A 19,244-nucleotide genomic window follows, 5' to 3' on the forward strand; every position below is an offset into this window, starting at 1 on the left:
ATATTAACTATTCATTTTATGATGGAAATTTTTCAAGAAACAATTGTTTATTTTTATAATATACAAATTTATATTATTGACAAGAAACTGTATTTAAATTAAAAAAAAAACTTTTTTTGGATACTACCAAATTTAAAAAGCTTTTTTTTTTTAAAAAAATTACTGTTTATAAATAACATATATATACAGAGATTTCTTTATAATTTTATTAATAATTTAATTTTAGCATACATTTTTTGTATAATGTTATTTATATATTTTAGAATTGTAAAATATGAATAATCTATATAAAATGTCAATTTAAAAATTACAACAAAAATAATCCTATTATTAAAAAAAAAAATAATAATAAAAATTTTAAACAAAATTAATTTTTTACTATTTATATTAAACTGATCTTCTGTTTAAGACGAAGAAATAAAATTCCTACATAAAATAGTTATTTTTTATTTTAGATAAAAAAGTAATTTAATGAAAATTTCTTTAAAACAACGTTTATTTAAAAATATGATTATCATAATAATTAATAATATTCAAGCTAATTTATACTACGAGAAAAGAAATCTGGGTTCCTGAAACTGAAAAAAACTTCTTCAGAATTAAATAGTTTAATACGTAAAATATTTAATAATAACAAAGATAAATATTAATTATTATTAAGAAATGCTTTATTGTATTGTAAGGAAAAATGAATAATGTAATTAGAAAGACATACAGATTCACAACACTTTTTGGATATTACTAATCTTAAAACGTTTTTTTTTTTTTTTTTTAATTTTAAAATGCTATTAAAAAAATTTATTTTAATAATTTTTATTTCTTCAATTACTGTTACTATTACAGTTAGGAAAAGTATAAAAAATCTTTCAAATAATATTTAATATAATTATATTTTTATAATAAAAATATAAGATAAAAATTTATTCAAATAAATTATGAACCAAAAACGTAAATTACTTTTTCTAGAGCATATTAATTCTATAAGTGTAAGTTTTATTGAACCATTGGCAATTTATTTATATATTACTTTACATATTTTTTGGATATTTGGATGATAATTATTATATTTATTTTAATTAACGGAATATGTATGAGATCCATAAGTAATAAACAATTGTTTATTTTTTTAATACTACAAATTTCTAATATTGGCAAGATTAATTTAAAAAAATTGTATATTATTAATAGTTTGTTTTTAATTTTATATTTTATATTATTTAAAAAAAAATATTTATTTTAATATTTTTAATTTCTTCAATATGTTATTACTAAAGTTCTTAATTTCTTACTTCTTTTTTTATAATTTCATTATTATTTTAATTTTAAGAAATTACTATCAATTATATTTAAGAAAATATATATATATATATATATATATATATATATATATATATATATAAAATACTAAGTACTTGATAAAATTGTTTAAATTATTGTATTAGACGATGAAAAATATGGTATGACATCTCACGAACAGTAAACAAAACGCCACGTTATTACGATTGCCGAATAAGGACAAGAAACAGTGACTAAGTCCCGTCCTCGCACTTGTTTATTAAAATAGGTTGTTTTATTGAAAACCATAGGTGATAATGAATAAAATTTTAAACCTTGCGCATACTCAATTAGAAACCTATTTAACCAAGTTGAGTGGCCGAGTGTGGATCTCAAAGACAAAAGAAAGAGTTCCATCGTGTATAAATTGCAAGCAATCCAGTATAAAAACGTATTGCCCATTGAATCTACATTTACAAGCAGGCTAGAACTATAATACTTCTATAATAGAATGCTTTTTACTATTTTTGGATGTCACCTTAACGGAGACTATCGAGTAAAATAGAAACTTGCCGTTTTTACAAAACAAATAATAAATGTTTCAGCGGAATAATCACGTTATCGCACTTTCTTATTTTGATAAATAAAACAAAAACGTTTATTTATATATAGGTATTTATTCAAGATCATGTCAGTGCGTTAAATGCTTATGCAAATTTTATGTAGGACACCACAAAACCGGTACTATGGCTGCTTGATCAATGAATAATATCATTTTATATTTTTTACTTAATTAGCTTTGATATACAAGAAATGTACGTACTCAGGAGACCAGTGCGACACTAAATTTGGATGCGGAAGCCAGACTCAGTCCAATGTGGTCCAATACGTACTCAATTAAATTTTATTTGGCAATCCCCTATTATGTCTTTTAAGGAGACTGTTTAATTGAAACAATTCCTGCACAGAAGCTGACATTGGTCAACAAAAAATCCGACATTACTTAGAAGGTTGAATTTTTGCTCGTGCTTTTTTATCAGTAATAATTTTATAAGATCATTAAATTATATTGTGCCAATTTATTTTGCAATTATTTAAATTTACTTTACGATATTTAAATAGTTGTGGGTCAATTAAAATGTCTCAGACGATTGCTAAACAAATTGAAAGATACAATTTAATGTGGAAGTAAATCGGTTGAGCCAAATTATATTAAAATATGCACGAAATAAAAGGAGTTTACTTGAATTCTATCTAAATGAATCTATAATTTAAAATTTATTGAGCCAACTTGAATAACCAGTATTTATGATGAAATGTAATGAACCAATTAATCGTCCTTTCATAAAATCCACATACAACGGAACCATTGGCAATCGCCATTAACAGAATATTTTGTGATTTACATTTAACGATAACCTTTCCCTTTCATAAAATTATTTTTTAAATAAAAATATCATTGTCCTCACGTTTCTTGTCTTGTCGACTTTCTTAGAACCGTAAAGATATAGATGTTTATGTAAATGTTCTGGCTATTTAAAGAATCAATAAATAATTTAATTTTGTCTTCTTTTTTTTTAATGACACACAACCAAGTAGATAAACAATATTTTAATAAAGATATAACTACAGTGAAATTACATTTATTTCGAATCTCTCTTTGTACGATATTCGTTTTAAATTTATACGTTACTTCTATGGGATAAATCACAGGACGGCTATCAAAAGGGATCATAATTTATTTTAGGAAGAGTTCTTCTGTCTTTCCTTCCTGCTGGAATCTGAAACAAAAGAAATTGAATAATTATTACAGGGCAAAATTCTAATAATTATATAAAGAAAATTAATCACTTTTATAATTTTGAAATTTATTTTTTGTAAAAAACTATATACGGGGTGATCCAGCTTCATTTAATTAATTTAATTTCGTTTATTTATTTTAGTTCTTGTTAAATTAAAAAAGATATTTCATATATAAAAAAATAAAAGTCAATTAGCTGGATATATCTGGATGATTTGATCCAGATCAAAAGACCTAGGCCTTATCTTTTATCTATCTTTTCGGGCTTCATGAGTTGTGACATATTTAGATTTTAGTCTAGATTATTGAGGTTGTTTAGAATTGAAAGAATGAACAAAAGCCTTAACATCAAAAAATAGATGCAGTTGTTGCCTATCCAGATGTTTTTTGTTTTATATGTGGAGAAACACCTTCAAAGATTACAGAACTTGTGATAAGGACTTATTTTGCAACTTTTGGTGTTTATCTGGGAGACTAGCATAAATGTTAAGTTCAATTTTGTATATAAAATATATATTAAACATTAGGATAGTGGACCACGACAAAGACTGAGCCTAAAGTTTGACCTAACAATGATATGGAGGGAACCACAAGGATGCAATTTTTATCTCGTACATGTCAAAGATATTAATGAAAACGATAGATACAATGTAATCTTAAAAAATGTATTTGATAGACGAAATCTAATCAAAAAATTATTCTGGAACAAAATCTTTGGCCCCAAAACTTTCCAGGATTTTCAAATTAGGTAATCTCAACACAAAAATATATAAATATAAATTATTCGTTTGAAAAATAATAATGAAAAAACTATAAAAATGACTTTCTTATTGAATGTCAAAAATTACAATAAATGTACTCCTATAATTTATAAAATAAAAAAATTAAACAAAATTAATTTTTTATTTTTTTATTAAAGTTATCTTATATTTAAGATAAAAAAATACATCAAATAACCTAATTTTTGTTTAAAAAATTATATAAAATAGTTATTATTTTTTACTAGGATAAAATAATTAGCATATTTTTGTGATATTGACTATTCATTTTATGATGAAAATTTTTCAATAAACAATTGTTTATTTTTATAATACAAATTTCTATTATTGACAAGAAACTGTATTTAAATTAAAAAAAAAAAACATTTTTTGGATACTACTAAATTTAAAAGGCTTTTTTAAAAAAATACTGTTTATAATATATACAGAGATTTCTTTATAATTTTATTAATAATTTAATTTTAGCATACATTTTTTGTATAATGTTATTTATATATTTTAGAACTGTAAAATATAAATAATCTATATAAAATATCAATTTAAAAATTACAACAAAAATAATTCTATTTTTAAAAAAATACTAACAAAATTAATTGTTTACTATTTATATTAAAGTTATCTTCTGTTTAAGATGAAGGAATAAAATTACTCTGGAACAAAATCTTTGGCCCCAAAACTTTTCAGGATTTTCAAATTAGGTAATCTCAACACAAAAATATATAAATATAAATTACTCTTTTGAAAAATAATAATGAAAAAACTATAAAACTGAGTGAGTGTCAAAAATATTTTCATAATATATAGTGTGACTCATTTAATATGGAAGCTATAAAGTAAAAAATTAAAAAAAAAATATTTATTGTTTTATAATTAAAAAATGGACTAAAGTCATAATATTAAAAAATAGATGTAGTTGTTGCCTTTCCAGATGTTTTTTGTTTTATATGTGGAGAAATATTTTGAAAGAAATTAGGAAACCTATTTCTGACTTTGAGAAAAGGGCTTATTTATCAAACTCTGGCGTTCATTTGGGAGATCAGCATAAATATTGGGTTCAATTTTTTTTTATATAAAACATGAATTGAATATTTGGACTGTGAACCATGACAAAGACAGAGCCTAAAGTTTGACCTACCAATGATTTGGAGGGAACCATGATATCATCACAAGGAATGCAATTTTTATCTCGTGCATATCGAAGGTATTAATGAGAACAATAGATAACATAACAAAAAGCAGATTTGATAGACGAAGTCTAATCAAAAAATTAATCTTGGACAAAGTCTTTGGCCCCAAAATTTTCCAGGACTTTCAAATTAGGTAATCTCAACACAGAAATATATAAATATAAATTACTCGTTTGAAAAATAGTAATAAAAAAACTATAAAAATGAGTGAGTGTCAAAAATATTTTCATAATATATAGTGTGACTCATTTAATATGGAAGTAAAAAATTAAAAAAATATATTTATTGTTTAATATTAAAATAATGAATTAAAGCCAAAATATCAAAATATAGATGTAGTTGTTGTTCTTCCAGATATTTTTTGTTTTATACGTGGAGAAATATTTTGAAAAAAAGCAGGACTATTTCTGACTGTGACAATATCTGTATAGAGTGCTATATAGAGGTTCCTTGAAAGATGTGTACACAATTGTATCACCACTAGGAGGAAATAGATGTCTTATCTTACCTTATTATAAATGTTGACATTTACAGAGATACAGGGCGTCAAAGATAATCATTTATTTTCAAAATTTTTATGGTGTATTCTAAAATCAATGGTTTACACCAGATCCATAAATGGAATCGAAGGTGAATTATAGAGACGTATTCAAGATTCAGTTAACATTTTAAAGCGAGATGTGGTAATGAAGAATCTCTGTATACAATACAAAAAGAGTTTGATCCATCTGAATCCCGAAAGAGACATCACGTACAATAAAGACAGTAAATCTCCCACTATGGGACTGTCTCTGTCACGCATGATGTCTCTCTCAAATTCAGACGGGTCAGACATTTTTCCTACTGTATATATTTGCTTGTGTTTTTGCATGATTAATAAAAATCACATTTTTCCAGATTTATTTCATTGTGTGTCCTTTAATTGCATTTTTCTGTCAAACGGGTGCTCCTAGCGACATTAACTAGGTATGTATGTTTTAAAGGTAACACGTAGACGAATAAATATTATCTTTCCAGAAACATATACAGTGAATGGCAAGAAAGTTAGGACGGTTTGTAAATACTCTCTACAATGTATGTGGTGTCATCTATATCATACATCAAATTTGTTAACATATTTGAATTTTTCACCCTGTATGCCAAGTTTTATAACGTTGACATGTTTCTGTTAATAAAAATTGAAGAAAATTTAAAATAAATTACTAACTTGGTCACCTTGTATCTCCGTCATTATCAACTTTTTTACTAAGATAAGATAAGACACATAGGTTTATCTCCATCTCTAGAATTTATGGCAGAATTTTTGGGCACACACTGTATATTGCCGGAAACATAATTTATTGTTAACCATCAATTATTCTAAAACGTAATTTTCAAATTGAACTTGACTAAAAACTTTTAGTATAATTTATTTACTTTTAAAAGTTATAAGTATAATAACTAATATAAATAAGAGTCTTGTACTTCTTGTACAAAAGAATGACATTCACTGGAACACAACTAATAAAAACTGTATAAAGATATCGTTTGTTAATGGTACTTTCATCTTAGGTGTGCGGCCACCTTTACCAAGTACTGTGCTGCTATTGAAAAGTACAGTATCAAGGCCACCATAATAATACAATTGGTTTCTTACATTACAATTCGCTGATTTTCTTTTAAAAATCACTTTCTAACGGTTCACGAGGTTGCCGAGTCAGTTCCCTGTCCGACGTTTCCGAATCTAACATTAGCTGAGACGCAGGACGTTCCTCGTCCGAGGACTTTCTCCTTCTGCGCTTCCTCCTTCTGCTGTTCCTTTTCGACAGGTCCGGATTGCTGCCGCCGGTCAACGTTTGTCTGGACGCGATGCTGTGCATGCTGCCGTTGAGGCTCGGATGGGACGAGTCCAGCTTCGGAAATTGCAACGCCTCGATGTAAGATGGCGGGCCTTGTGCCTCGCGTGGGTCCGGTGCGTTCCTGTTGGCTTCTTCGCGTGCCTACAATTAATCAAAAGTAAGACCAGTTAATAAATAGAGTGGGAATTACCTCTCTATGTGCACGTTGCATTCGTCTCAGCGCCTCCTCAGCTTCGGCCCGTCTCTCAGCTTCTTCCCGCCTTAGTCTTTCAGCTTTGGCCCTTGCGATTCGCCTCATGGTGATGAGCACGATGAGCACTATCGACATTGCGGTCAATATCCCCAAGGAATAGATCCACAGGTTGTCCTTTTTGTGTATGATGCCCCCCGGGTACCATTCGTCCTTGCAGGCTTGCAACCAGGTTTGTCCTTCGAACTTCTCCGGGGAGTCGCATATTAGTATGTCGTCGTTGCCGTAGCCGATGCTCTCGTACATTTGCTTCAGTTTATCACAGTCGCATCTCCAAGGATTGTTGTACAAAGTTATCTCCCGGATTTTGGATATGAACGCAGGACTTATTGTTGTTAGCTGGTTGTCACTTATGTCCAATATTCTAAGTCTATCCATTCTCGCAAAGGTTAGGTTGTTAATGCTTCGCAACCTGCAGTTACTGACGTCCAATGTTACAGCACTTGGCAGGTATATATTGTCGGGAATTTTCGTTATGAAATTTCTGGACAACTTCAATATTTCAATGTTATACATGTCTTGGAAATCATTTGCGTCTAAAGTTTTAATTTCGTTAAAACTGACGTCCAAATATTTCACAGTATTAATGGACCAAGCTATTTTATTTAGGAAATTGTGTGACAAGTTGAGACTTATTAACTCGGTTTGGGTGCTGAACAGATTCGGTTCGATGTATGTAATTCTGTTATAAGATAAATCAATGACGCTGCACTGAATGGTATAAAAGGCCCCATTGTAAACCTTTTTGATGGAATTAAAAGACATGTTTAGAGCTAAAATATTGGTCGTCACAAATTTTTGGAAGGTTTTGATTTCCGTTATTTTGTTACCGGCAAAATTTACGGATTCAAGATTAGGAAAATTCCCTTGAGGTATTTGTTCCAAGGAGGAGTCGACCATATCCAATTTTTTAGCATACACAGTATCAACATTAAAGGTTTGAAGCTTGGAGTTCTTGTTAAGCAGTAAGGTGTTCAGATTCGTTAAGCCACTAAATGCTGTCTGAGATATATTTGCAATGTTACAGTTTGTAAGATCCAGATGCTCTAAAGTTATCGACGACAAATTGCTTGTTATGGAATCAATTTTGTTGTGTGCCAAGTGTACCTCCACCAAACCATCACGTCGATCCAGAAGACTATCGATATTTCTTATGTTGCACCTGTTTAACTTTAATACCCTCAGTGAAGGCACATTGTGGAAGCTCAGCCTTCCTCCAAAAGAATTGTGAGACAGGTCCAATTCAGTCAATTGTCTTAAGTTATCGAACGCCGACGATACGATATCCCTCCAGTCCTTGAAGTTGTTGTGCGACAAGTCCAAGGTACTCAAATAAGGTACCATCGTGAAAGCTTCATGATCCAGGAACCCAATGTAGTTATGTGCCAGATTGAGAAAATTCAAACTCGAAAAGTTCACCCTTTTAAACGGAAACTGGTAGAAATTGTTGTGGGACAGGTTTAAGCTGATGACCTACAATAAAATAAAATATATTAATTACCGGACACGAGTAATGAAATTGTTTTTTTTTTCAGTTATGATATATTTTATATTCAGTAATACATACTCATAAACGTTAATTAATTGAACTTTTACTGATTCTCGTTTTGAAACACATTTTATGTCGTTATTGCAAAGTTGAGTCGTTTAAAAATCCCCATTCAATTGTGATTTCGGTTGTGCACTGTCTGTGATTCCCTTTATTTGTCGAGTAAAGGGTTTGTCGGTTACAATTATTCAAATATTACAATGAAATCAATCGCATAGAATTTACAATTGAATATTGGTATTGTATTTGCTAAATTTGTTTTGTCATTATTATTTTAAGCTGGATTTTAATATTATAGATGATATTAATTAAATGTAATTTAATGTATTAATAATTCATTTACTTTTATGTTGCTGTACATAAATGTAAGGACAGTGTAAAAGAGTAAATACAGAGTGAGCGGTAGTATTGTAAGCTTTTAATGAATAGTAGTTTAATTGTGAATGAAAACTCAATATGTAACATATAGTACAAAAATTTTCATCCATATCACTCAACATATTTTTATGGATCCTTTCAATCCTTCAAAATGGATCCACACCAACTTAAAAGATATTATATATTAATAGGTCAGTGATAGAATTCAGTTTTTTAATGTTTTAAACTGAATAAAGAAGGAATGGTCTAATTAGGGAACAAAAACAAAAGTTAACTGTGAAAACTGATATCTTAAGTCTGTTAAATTCTGTCACATATTAACTAATATGCAATATTTTTTATGAAATTTTGTTTAAATCTCTTTTGAAGGATAATAAATTTAATAGAGAACTTTCTCTATGAAAATGTATGTCATATTTTTACTAAAAATGTATGAAACAATCTTTTCTTCTTGAAATGAATCTCCTTGAAGAACATTGACAAAATATTAATTTGAATGAAGATTATTCATATATGATTATTATTATGTTTGCAGTGGTGGTCATTATTGTAGGAATATTTAAAAAGTTAAATATTTCCTCCATAACTCTTTTATTTAATGTGAACTGTTAAAATAATATGAATTTACTATTGTTTTTTATTTTCAATCCAACCCAAGTTCCAAAATCTTTTCTTCTTGAATTGAATTTCTTTGAAGAACACTGACAAAATATTATTTGAATGAAGATTATTCATATGTTTACAGTAGTGGTCATTATTGTAGAAATTTTTAAAAAGTTAAATATTTCCTCCATAACTCTTTTATTTAATGTGAACTGTTAAAATAATATGAATTTACTGTTGTTTTTTATTTTCAGTCCAACCCAAGTACCCAGAATCTTTTCTTCTTGAAATGAATCTCCTTGAGGAACATTGACAAAATATTAATTTGAATGAAGATTATTCATATATGATTATTATTATTATGTTTACAGTGGTGGTCATTATTGTAGGAATATTTAAAAAGTTAAATATTTCCTCCATAACTCTTTTATTTAATGTGAGCCCTTAAAATAATATGAATTTACTATTGTTTTTTATTTTCAATCCAACCCAATTACCCAGAATCTTTTCTTCTTGAAACGAGTTTCTTTGAAGAACACTGACAAAATATTATTTGAATGAACATTATTCATATGTGATTATTATTATGTTTACAGTGGTGGTCATTATTGTAGGAATTTTTAAAAAGTTAAATATTTCTTCCATAACTCTTTTATTTAATGTGAACTGTTAAAATAATATGAATTTACTATTGTTTTTTATTTTCAATCCAATCAAAGTACCCTTCTTGAAATGAATTTTCTTGAAGAACATTGACAAAATATTAATTTGAATGAAGATTATTAATATATGATTATTATTATGTTTACATTGGTGGTCATTATTGTAGGGATTATTTTCAATCCAACCCAAGTTCCAAAATCTTTTCTTCTTGAATTGAAATTCTTTGAAGAACACTGACAAAATATTAATTTGAATGAAGATTATTCATATATGATTATTATTATGTTTACAGTGGTGGTCATTATTGTAGGAATTATTTTCAATACAACCCAAGTTCCAAAATCTTTTCTTCTTGAATTGAATTTCTTTGAAGAACACTGACAAAATATTAATTTGAATGAAGATTATTCATATATGATTATTATTATGTTTACAGTGGTGGTCATTATTGAACTGTTAAAATAATATGAATTTACTATTGTTTTTTATTTTCAATCCAACCCAAGTACCCAGAATCTTTTCTTTTTGAAATGAATTTCCTTGAAGAACACTGACAAAATATTAATTTGAATGAAGATTATTCATATGTGATTATTATTATATTTACAGAGGTGTTCACTATTGTAGGAATTTTTAAAAAGTTAAATATTTCCTCCACAACTCTTTTATTTAATGTAAACTGTTAAAATAATATGACTTTACTATTGTTTTTTGTTTTCAATCCAACCCAAGTACCCAGAATCTTTTCTTTTTGAATGAATTTCCTGGAATAACACTGACAAAATATTAATTTGAATAAAGATTATTCATAAGTGATTATTATTATGTTTACAGTGGTGGTCATTATTGTAGGAATGTTTAAAAAGTTAAATATTTCCTCCATAACTCTTTTATTTAATGTGAACTGTTAAAATAATATGAATTTACTGTTGTTTTTTATTTTCAGTCCAACCCAAGTACCCAGAATCTTTTCTTCTTGAAATGAATCTCCTTGAGGAACACTGACAAAATATTAATTTGAATGAAGATTATTCATATATGATTATTATTATGTTTACAGTGGTGGTCATTATTATAGGAATTTTTAAAAAGTTAAATATTTCCTTCATAACTCTTTTATTTAATGTGAACTGTTAAAATAATATGAGTTTACTATTGTTTTTTATTTTCAATCCAACCCAAGTACCCAGAATCTTCTCTTCTTGAAATGAATTTTCTTGAAGAACATTGACAAAATATTAATTTGAATGAAGATTATTATATGTGATTATTATTATATTTACAGAGGTGTTCATTATTGTAGGAATTTTTAAAAAGTTAAATATATATAAACTTTTAGTCTTTTCTTGTTTCTCTGAGTTTTGGTAACGTTGAATTATAATTTTTCTTACAGTTTCATTTCGATCAATGATTAAATAATTATAATAAGCAAAAGACCACTAGTAAATAATTGATTTAAATTCACAGAGATCAATGAAATATCATAAGGTAAAAAATTACTAGAATTTTGTCCACTGAAAAATATAAAAGATACGCAATTTTTGAAAGAATAAAATTAGATTGACCATTTTATATAGTAGACACAACAATAACAGAAAAACAATAAATATAATACTGGCATTCAATCCAGGAGTACAGTTCATATTTTTAATATTATATATATAAGTTTAAGTTGCTATAATTATGGTTACTACTGTATATACAGGGTGAATCACATAACTTATTTATAAGAAGAACAAATAGTTTAGAAATATAGTTATAATTTCTATAAACAAATTTAAAATCAATAACTTTGGACCTCCATAATCTTCTAATAAAAATATTCAATTACAAAATAAAATTGCACAAATGCAGGATGATTGTTAAATTGGAATTTATTTTCATAGTGGTGATGATAAAGATAAATATGCCGGTTAAAAATAAATAAAAACTAACATGTTAATAAAATTATTCACGTTTTGTTTGACTACATAGAAAAATAAGATTGTAAATTTTAAGCTTCCATCATATTTTTGGGAATTATTTCGTTGATATTTATGTTAAATAAGTTTTTTAATTTAATTTGTATATCTGTTTTGTCTTATCCACAATAATAAGCTACTAAAATAAATATATAAACTTGAAAACAAAAAATTTATAGGGACAAACAATTAAATTAAACTTTATCTTATTTGCTTGTTTAAATTTGATATATTTGTTGTGGCGATAATTTTTTAAAACCGTATCATTAATTTTCATTGTGCCTTATAAAAATACACATTTTTATGCCACATAAACCTGAAAATAGTAAATGTTAATTACACTGAAACAGTTAGGTAAAATTAAAGTTTTAGGATTATTTAATTTTACAACCATATATGGTATACGTTTTCACCATTTACAGTGGTAATAATATCCATTCATAAAAAAATCTTGAAACCAGTTAACTAGTGCTAGAATAATTACATGTTAATTGTGTACCTGAGTACTTGTAATAAATGGCCACTAATAAATTGATATAATTTGCCCTGAAAACAGTTTTCTATGATTAATCTAAACATATATCACGAGGTAGCCTGCAATTTGTAAGAAAACTGTTTTAGATTATTGCTGTATCACACATGAATCATGGTGGATAAAAACTTTGCCTTATTTACTGCCAGTAAAAATTCTATATTAAAGGAAAATTACTATGATTTATGTTTGTATACATTATTTTAAGATGTATGTTCATATCAAACAAAAAAACATCCGTTCTTATTGTTTGTTATGTTTCAACACATTCAAATCCAAAATTCTTCCAATATAAACAACAAAAAATTCATTAACAATAATTTTATTATAATTGTTGCTGGTGGACAAAACAGTTTTTTCATAATTCAACCTTTGCATATTAATTGTAATATAATAAGTTTATACTTTTGTCCTTTAGGATAAAAACCAAATATTCCTTCAGTTAATTAATTATTCAAACATCAAACAAAATAGGTGTATCAAAACAACATTAGACGATGGAAATTATACAGAACAAAACTGCAGTCGCAGTCAAAACATTCGAACATACTCACATTGTTATCGATGTTGTCTGGCAGTTCTGTCAGATTTCGATTTCCACAATTGGTTACGAATTCCTGACACACACATATTGTGGGGCAATTTTGATTCAACACAGACCTACCACTGCACAACAGAGCGTCACATATCACTAAACAAATAACTAACCACCCGTACATAGTTCTAGAAAACGTTGAAATTAATAAAACGGAACATGTTCAAGGGAAAAAACAACTACGAACATGTCTTTGCGTTGTTCGTAGTTTTAGTACCTGTTTGATCATACCTTTTGATCCAGATTTCTTATCAGGTGTGTCAACATTATCTGATAATGCAGATAAGGATTTATTACGAAAAAAAATTTTTTTTTAGGCAACCGTATCTACAACGTGGCGTTAGAGGTAGGTATTGAATAAGCATGGGTTGTCTTCTATGTCCATGTAACAATTATTTATAAAGGGAAGTGAAAATTAATAAAGATAAAGATTTTTTAAAGTATTTGTGTTCAATTATTGTTTTGCATTGTCAAAACATTTAGAAAATAATCTGATTGAATATCAATAAATAATGATAAACAAATAAAGAAATCATGAATATATATAATTCTAATAATTAAAAATTAATTTTTATAACATTTGTTGTTTGAAAGATAAATTCTTGAATATAATATTTTTTAAGAATTTAAATTTAATATATTATTATTTTTTTTAACTGATTATTAAGTTTTTTAATATTAAATATTTTAATTTTTTATTTAAATTAGATATTATAATGTTTTTTTTTTTAATTTATACCAAACATTTTAAATTTTATATTAAATAATTTATTTTCTTTTTACTTAAATAAAATATTTTTTGTTTTTCTTTAATTTTAAAATAAATATCTCATATCTTTAAATTTAAATTAAATATTGTATTGACTTTTTTATTTTAAATTAAATATATTAATTATTTAATTTAAACTAAATATTTATTTATTTATTTTTTAATTTTCTACTAAATATTTTATTTTATTTTTTTATTTAAATTAGATTAAATTAAATATGTTATTGTTTTTAAATTTTAATTTGATTAATTTAATTTAGATATTTTATTATTCTTTACATTTTATTATTGTTTTTTATCAATTTGTATATTTTAATATTTTTTTAATTTTAATTTTAACTAAATCTTTAGTTTTTTCATATTAAATATTTTAATTTTTTATTTAAATTTTATATTAAATAATTTATTTTTTAATTTAAACTAAATATTTATTTTTTGTTATTTATTTTATACTAAATGTTTTTTTTTTTCACTTTTTTATTTCAATTAATTTAAATTAAATATTTTATTGCTTTTTAATTTTAATTTGATTAATTTACTTCATATATTTTATTGTTCTTTATATTTTATTATTGTTTTTTATCGATTTTTAAATTTTAATATTTTTTTAATTGTAAAATAAATGTATTATTTTTTTTTTAAATTTTAAACATATATTTTATTGTTTTTTAAATTTTATATTAGATAATTTATTTTTATTTATTTAAATTAAATATTTTATTATTTTTTAATTTTAAATTGATCAATTTAATTTAGATATTTTATTGTTTTTTTATATTTTATTATTGTTATTAATCAATTTTTTAATTTTAATTTAAATACTTTATTTTTTTTATTTAATTTAATTTAAATATGTCTAAATTATCTAATTATTTTTTTATTTAAATTAATTTAAATTAAAAAAAAAATGTATTTAAATTAAAATTAAAAAATCGATTAACAACAATAATAAAGTATAAAAAACAATAAATTATCAAAATTAAATTGATCAATTAAAATTGATTGATTAAAAAATGATAAAATATTTAATTTAAATAAATAAAAATAAATTATCTAATATAAAATTTAAAAAACTAAAAAGGGACAAATAAAAATATGGTCTCTTGAGTTGTTGTTTCAAATTTATTTTTATATTTTGGATAAATAATTTTCTATATTTTTTGAGAATTTAAAATATGGAAGTATTATTAAATGATTTCTAATATAATAAAATATATACAATAAAAGACAACATAGAACAAAAATTTATATTTGAAAGATAAAATTTTAGATTAAAAAAGCTTTTTTTAAAAATTTAGAATACTGAAAAATTAAAATGTAAAAAAAATTGTAGGCAAATAAAAATTTAAATTTAAATTTGAGAACAAACCAAATAAACATGTAAATAGATATTATTTTTTTACTTATTATCATATCTTAAAAATATTCTGTATTTTATGAGAATTTAAAATACAGAAATATAATTATAATTTTTAGAACAATAGAATATAGAAATATAAAAAATGTTTCTGAAAATAAATATAAAAAAATAAGAAAAACGTAAGATATTTTCGGCAAAACAATTTTTTTTCATCATAAAAACAAAAATATTTCAATTTTACGTTAAATATACAGTTTCTTTTATAAACAAAAATTATTTATTATAGATTATAATTGAAAAGGTATAAAATTAACCAAAAAATTACGTTATTGATTTTTTATTCTTTTAAATTCATCAACAACCAAGAAGAAATGTATCAATAATTAAAGTATTTATTGTATTTTATTAATAAATGGAGATAAATAAAGGAATTTTATTTATTAATATATATGTAGAAGAGTATTTATTTTGATTATCTTGTCAAGATAATATAAAAAACTGGGTCTCGAGTGCATTATATCACGACTTAAATTCACTGCACCCGAAGTGGGCTGGACAACAGATGATTTTTTTATATTCAAAGCAATTTGCAGTATTTCAGTATCAGCAAATTTAAATTCCCAAAATCCCATATTGAGTGGTCAGCTAAAGCCCCGGACCTTTTCTTAAGGCGGAAGTCACTCAAGTCATCTGGATAATGCGGCAATTCAATTTTCATTAGTTGCCCCAATCCAATATTTTATATTCGTCCTAGGTAGCTTATAAAATGATAAGGGCATTACAATATTTTTATCTCATGTCACAAATATGAGAACCGAGAATTTATTCTATCGCTGAACGACTAAATGTTTTTCTTTTGTACAATCGAGTGCTGATAAAGAATTTCTTGGGTTTTAGATAGCGAACACACCATGTTGATATTTGTGAGATATGCTTGTGTGCACGTCAATATTGTAATGTAAATAATTAGAGTTTCTCACTTCGGTCCCTGACAATGGTGTGACGTACTGTATTAATATCAAACTTGGACAAGTCTCCAAATTATTGGTTATATAGGTTGTTTATGCACCTGATATAATATCAATTTGACGATTCATTTAACTAAGGATCACATAGAAGAAAATTCAAAAAGTTTTTATTAGAAATACTCGTTGTTTTTTATCTTCTATATCATTTTGGAAAATAATTGTCTTCCTTGTGACATATAATTATATATTATGACGATCTACTAAATAAATTGACAAAGTTTGTTAATTGAAAATCCAATAAACTCGAAGAAACTTTTAGAACCTGAGTAACAAGCAAAGTCTGCCAATTAATGACACTTTATTTTTATTATTTTCAATATCTTCTTCTAATTTTTGTATTTGATAGAAAAACAATCTAAGATAACTGGATATAATATGTCTTTGTTCTATATAAGTTCTAGGAGTAAACTAAGGATCACATAGAAGAAAATTCAAAAAGTTTTTATTGAAAAAAAGTTGTTTTTTATCTTCTATATCATTTTGAAAAATAATTGTCTTCCTTGTGACACATAATTATATATTTTTATTATGGCATTCTTCTAAATAATCTAATTAATGGCACTTTATTTTTATTATTTTTAATATCTTCCTATAATTTTTGCCTTTCACGGAAATAGAATCTAACGTAACTGGATACAATGTCTCTTCGTTCTATTTTAATTCAAGATAGACCACATAGAAGAAAGTTCAAAAAGTTTTTGTTGGAGGTAAGTTGTTTTTTATCTTCTATATCATTCTGATAAATAATTGTCTTTATTGTGACATATAAGTGTATATTTTATTATGACATTCTTCTAAATAAATTGACGAAGTTTGTTGATTGAAAATCCAATAATCTCCTTTATTATTCTATTACCTTTTAAAAAGTTAAATTCATTACTATTGAAGAAACTTTTAGAACCTGCGTAACAAGCAAAATTTGCTAATTAATGACACTTTATTTTTATTATTTTTAATATATTCTTCTAATTTTTGCATTTGATAGAAATAGAATCTAAGATAACTGGATACAATGTCTCTTCGTTCTATTTTAATTCAAGATAGGAGTAAACTAAGGACCACATAGAAGAAAGTTCAAAAAGTTTTTGCTGGAAATAAGTTGTTTTTTATCTTCTATATCATTCTGATAAATAATTGTCTTTTTTGTGACATATAAGTATATATTTTATTATGACATTCTTCTAAATAAATTGACGAAGTTTGTTAATTGAAAATCCAATAGTCTCCTTTATTATTCTATTACCTTTTAAAAAGTTAAATTCATTACTATTGAAGAAATTTTTAGAACCTGAGTAACAAGCAAAACCTGCTAATTAATGACACTTTATTTTTATTATTTTTAATATATTATTCTAATTTTTGCATTTGATAGAAATAAAATCTAAAATAACTAGATACAATATGTCTGTTCTATATTAATTCAAGTTGAGAGTAAACTAAGGATCACATAGAAGAAAATTTAAAAAGTTTTTATTGAAAAGAAGTTATTTTTTATCTTATTTCATTTTGAAAAATAATTGTCTTCCTTGTGACACATAATTATATATTTTTATTATGACATTCTTCTAAATAAATTGTCGAAGTTTGTTAAATTAAAATCCAATGAACTGTTTTATTATTGTATTACTTTTTAAAAAGTTAAATTCATTGCTTTTGAAGAAACTTTTAGAACCAGAGTAATAAGCAAAATTTGAAAATTATTATTTTTATTTTTTTCTAATTTTTGCCCATGATTGAAAGACAATTTAAGATAAATGGATACAATTTCTCTTCATACTAGTCTCCAAATTATTGGTTATCTAGGTTGTTTATGCACCAGATATAATATCAATTTGATGAATCACTTACATTTTACTGATTGAAATTGATAGTCTTTAATGAATTCAATATATTAAATTACAAAATCTCAGCAATGTCACTTTCCACATAAATATTACAAATACAAAAAGTATATCATGTTCAGTGGCAACATAAATGGTGTTGAATTGGATGTTGAATTAGAACACACCTTGATCACACGTACTAGATAATGTTAAATAAAAACACATTCATTTGTAAAAACTCCAAGAATCTTATTTTGAAACTTTCTATCGAATACCTCTGGAAGCAGTCACATTAAACCCCGTTTAAGAAGAAATTAAAAGGGCCCAGCAATTGATAATATTGATTGTGTGCGAGGTAATTCGCCATAAATTAATGAACTATTAGAGATAGTAATTATTTCACCGTTAAATTAAAATATAAGAAATTGTAGTACTGGCGCATTCAGCCCTTGTACATTAGCCCTAAATTATAACCCTTAATTAAGTTTTGGCATATTACTAATTCCCTAAAACTGTCTTGATTTATTCTAAGTTTCTTAAATGTATAAAGCGAGATTCAGTCTCAGAAGATGCTTGAATTACAACCACTTGCAAATTTATGAAATATATGGACTTTTATTATTGGATATACATAAAATATAGCCCAGTTAAAATATTACGTTACGAAAAACTTTACTCAGCCCGAATTTATGTGCTGGAATTTCGGGTTAATCTGACACGAAAGTTTCAAAATAAAAACTACAAGTTTTATTGTAACTGCGGGTATAACTTTAAACAACAAATCTGTGCAATTACTCGACTTTGGATAGGCTATAAAATTTCTAGTTACATACACTTCTTGTGAAACCAGGTC

General features: G+C 25.3%; 1 protein-coding gene across 1 annotated transcript; it reads right to left on the reverse strand.

Moving 5' to 3' along the window:
• Positions 1-2,869: 2,869 nt before the first annotated feature.
• Positions 2,870-13,610, reverse strand: LOC109597155 (insulin-like growth factor-binding protein complex acid labile subunit). The gene is made up of 4 exons (XM_020012791.2): positions 13,371-13,610; positions 7,071-8,603; positions 6,679-7,021; positions 2,870-3,056 (listed from the first exon to the last, which is right to left on the reverse strand). Exons 1-3 carry the CDS (start codon positions 13,533-13,535, stop codon positions 6,701-6,703), a joined length of 2,019 nt encoding a protein of 672 aa, XP_019868350.2. The 5' UTR covers positions 13,536-13,610; the 3' UTR covers positions 2,870-3,056; positions 6,679-6,700.
• Between the last annotated feature and the right edge of the window lie 5,634 nt (positions 13,611-19,244).

The sequence above is a fragment of the Aethina tumida genome, chromosome 1 (assembly GCF_024364675.1).
Source record: "Aethina tumida isolate Nest 87 chromosome 1, icAetTumi1.1, whole genome shotgun sequence".
Classification (NCBI taxonomy): Eukaryota; Metazoa; Arthropoda; class Insecta; order Coleoptera; family Nitidulidae; genus Aethina; species Aethina tumida.

Bases quoted from the DNA above. Each gene is read 5' to 3' on its own strand.
- LOC109597155 (XM_020012791.2), bottom strand. From the start codon at position 13,535: ATGTACGGGTGGTTAGTTATTTGTTTAGTGATATGTGACGCTCTGTTG. The intron at 8,604-13,370 runs GTGAGTATGTTC...ATTTTATTGTAG, and splicing joins CAGACAACATCGATAACAAT to GTCATCAGCTTAAACCTGTC. The intron at 7,022-7,070 runs GTAATTCCCACT...GATTAATTGTAG, and splicing joins TGCAACGTGCACATAGAGAG to GCACGCGAAGAAGCCAACAG.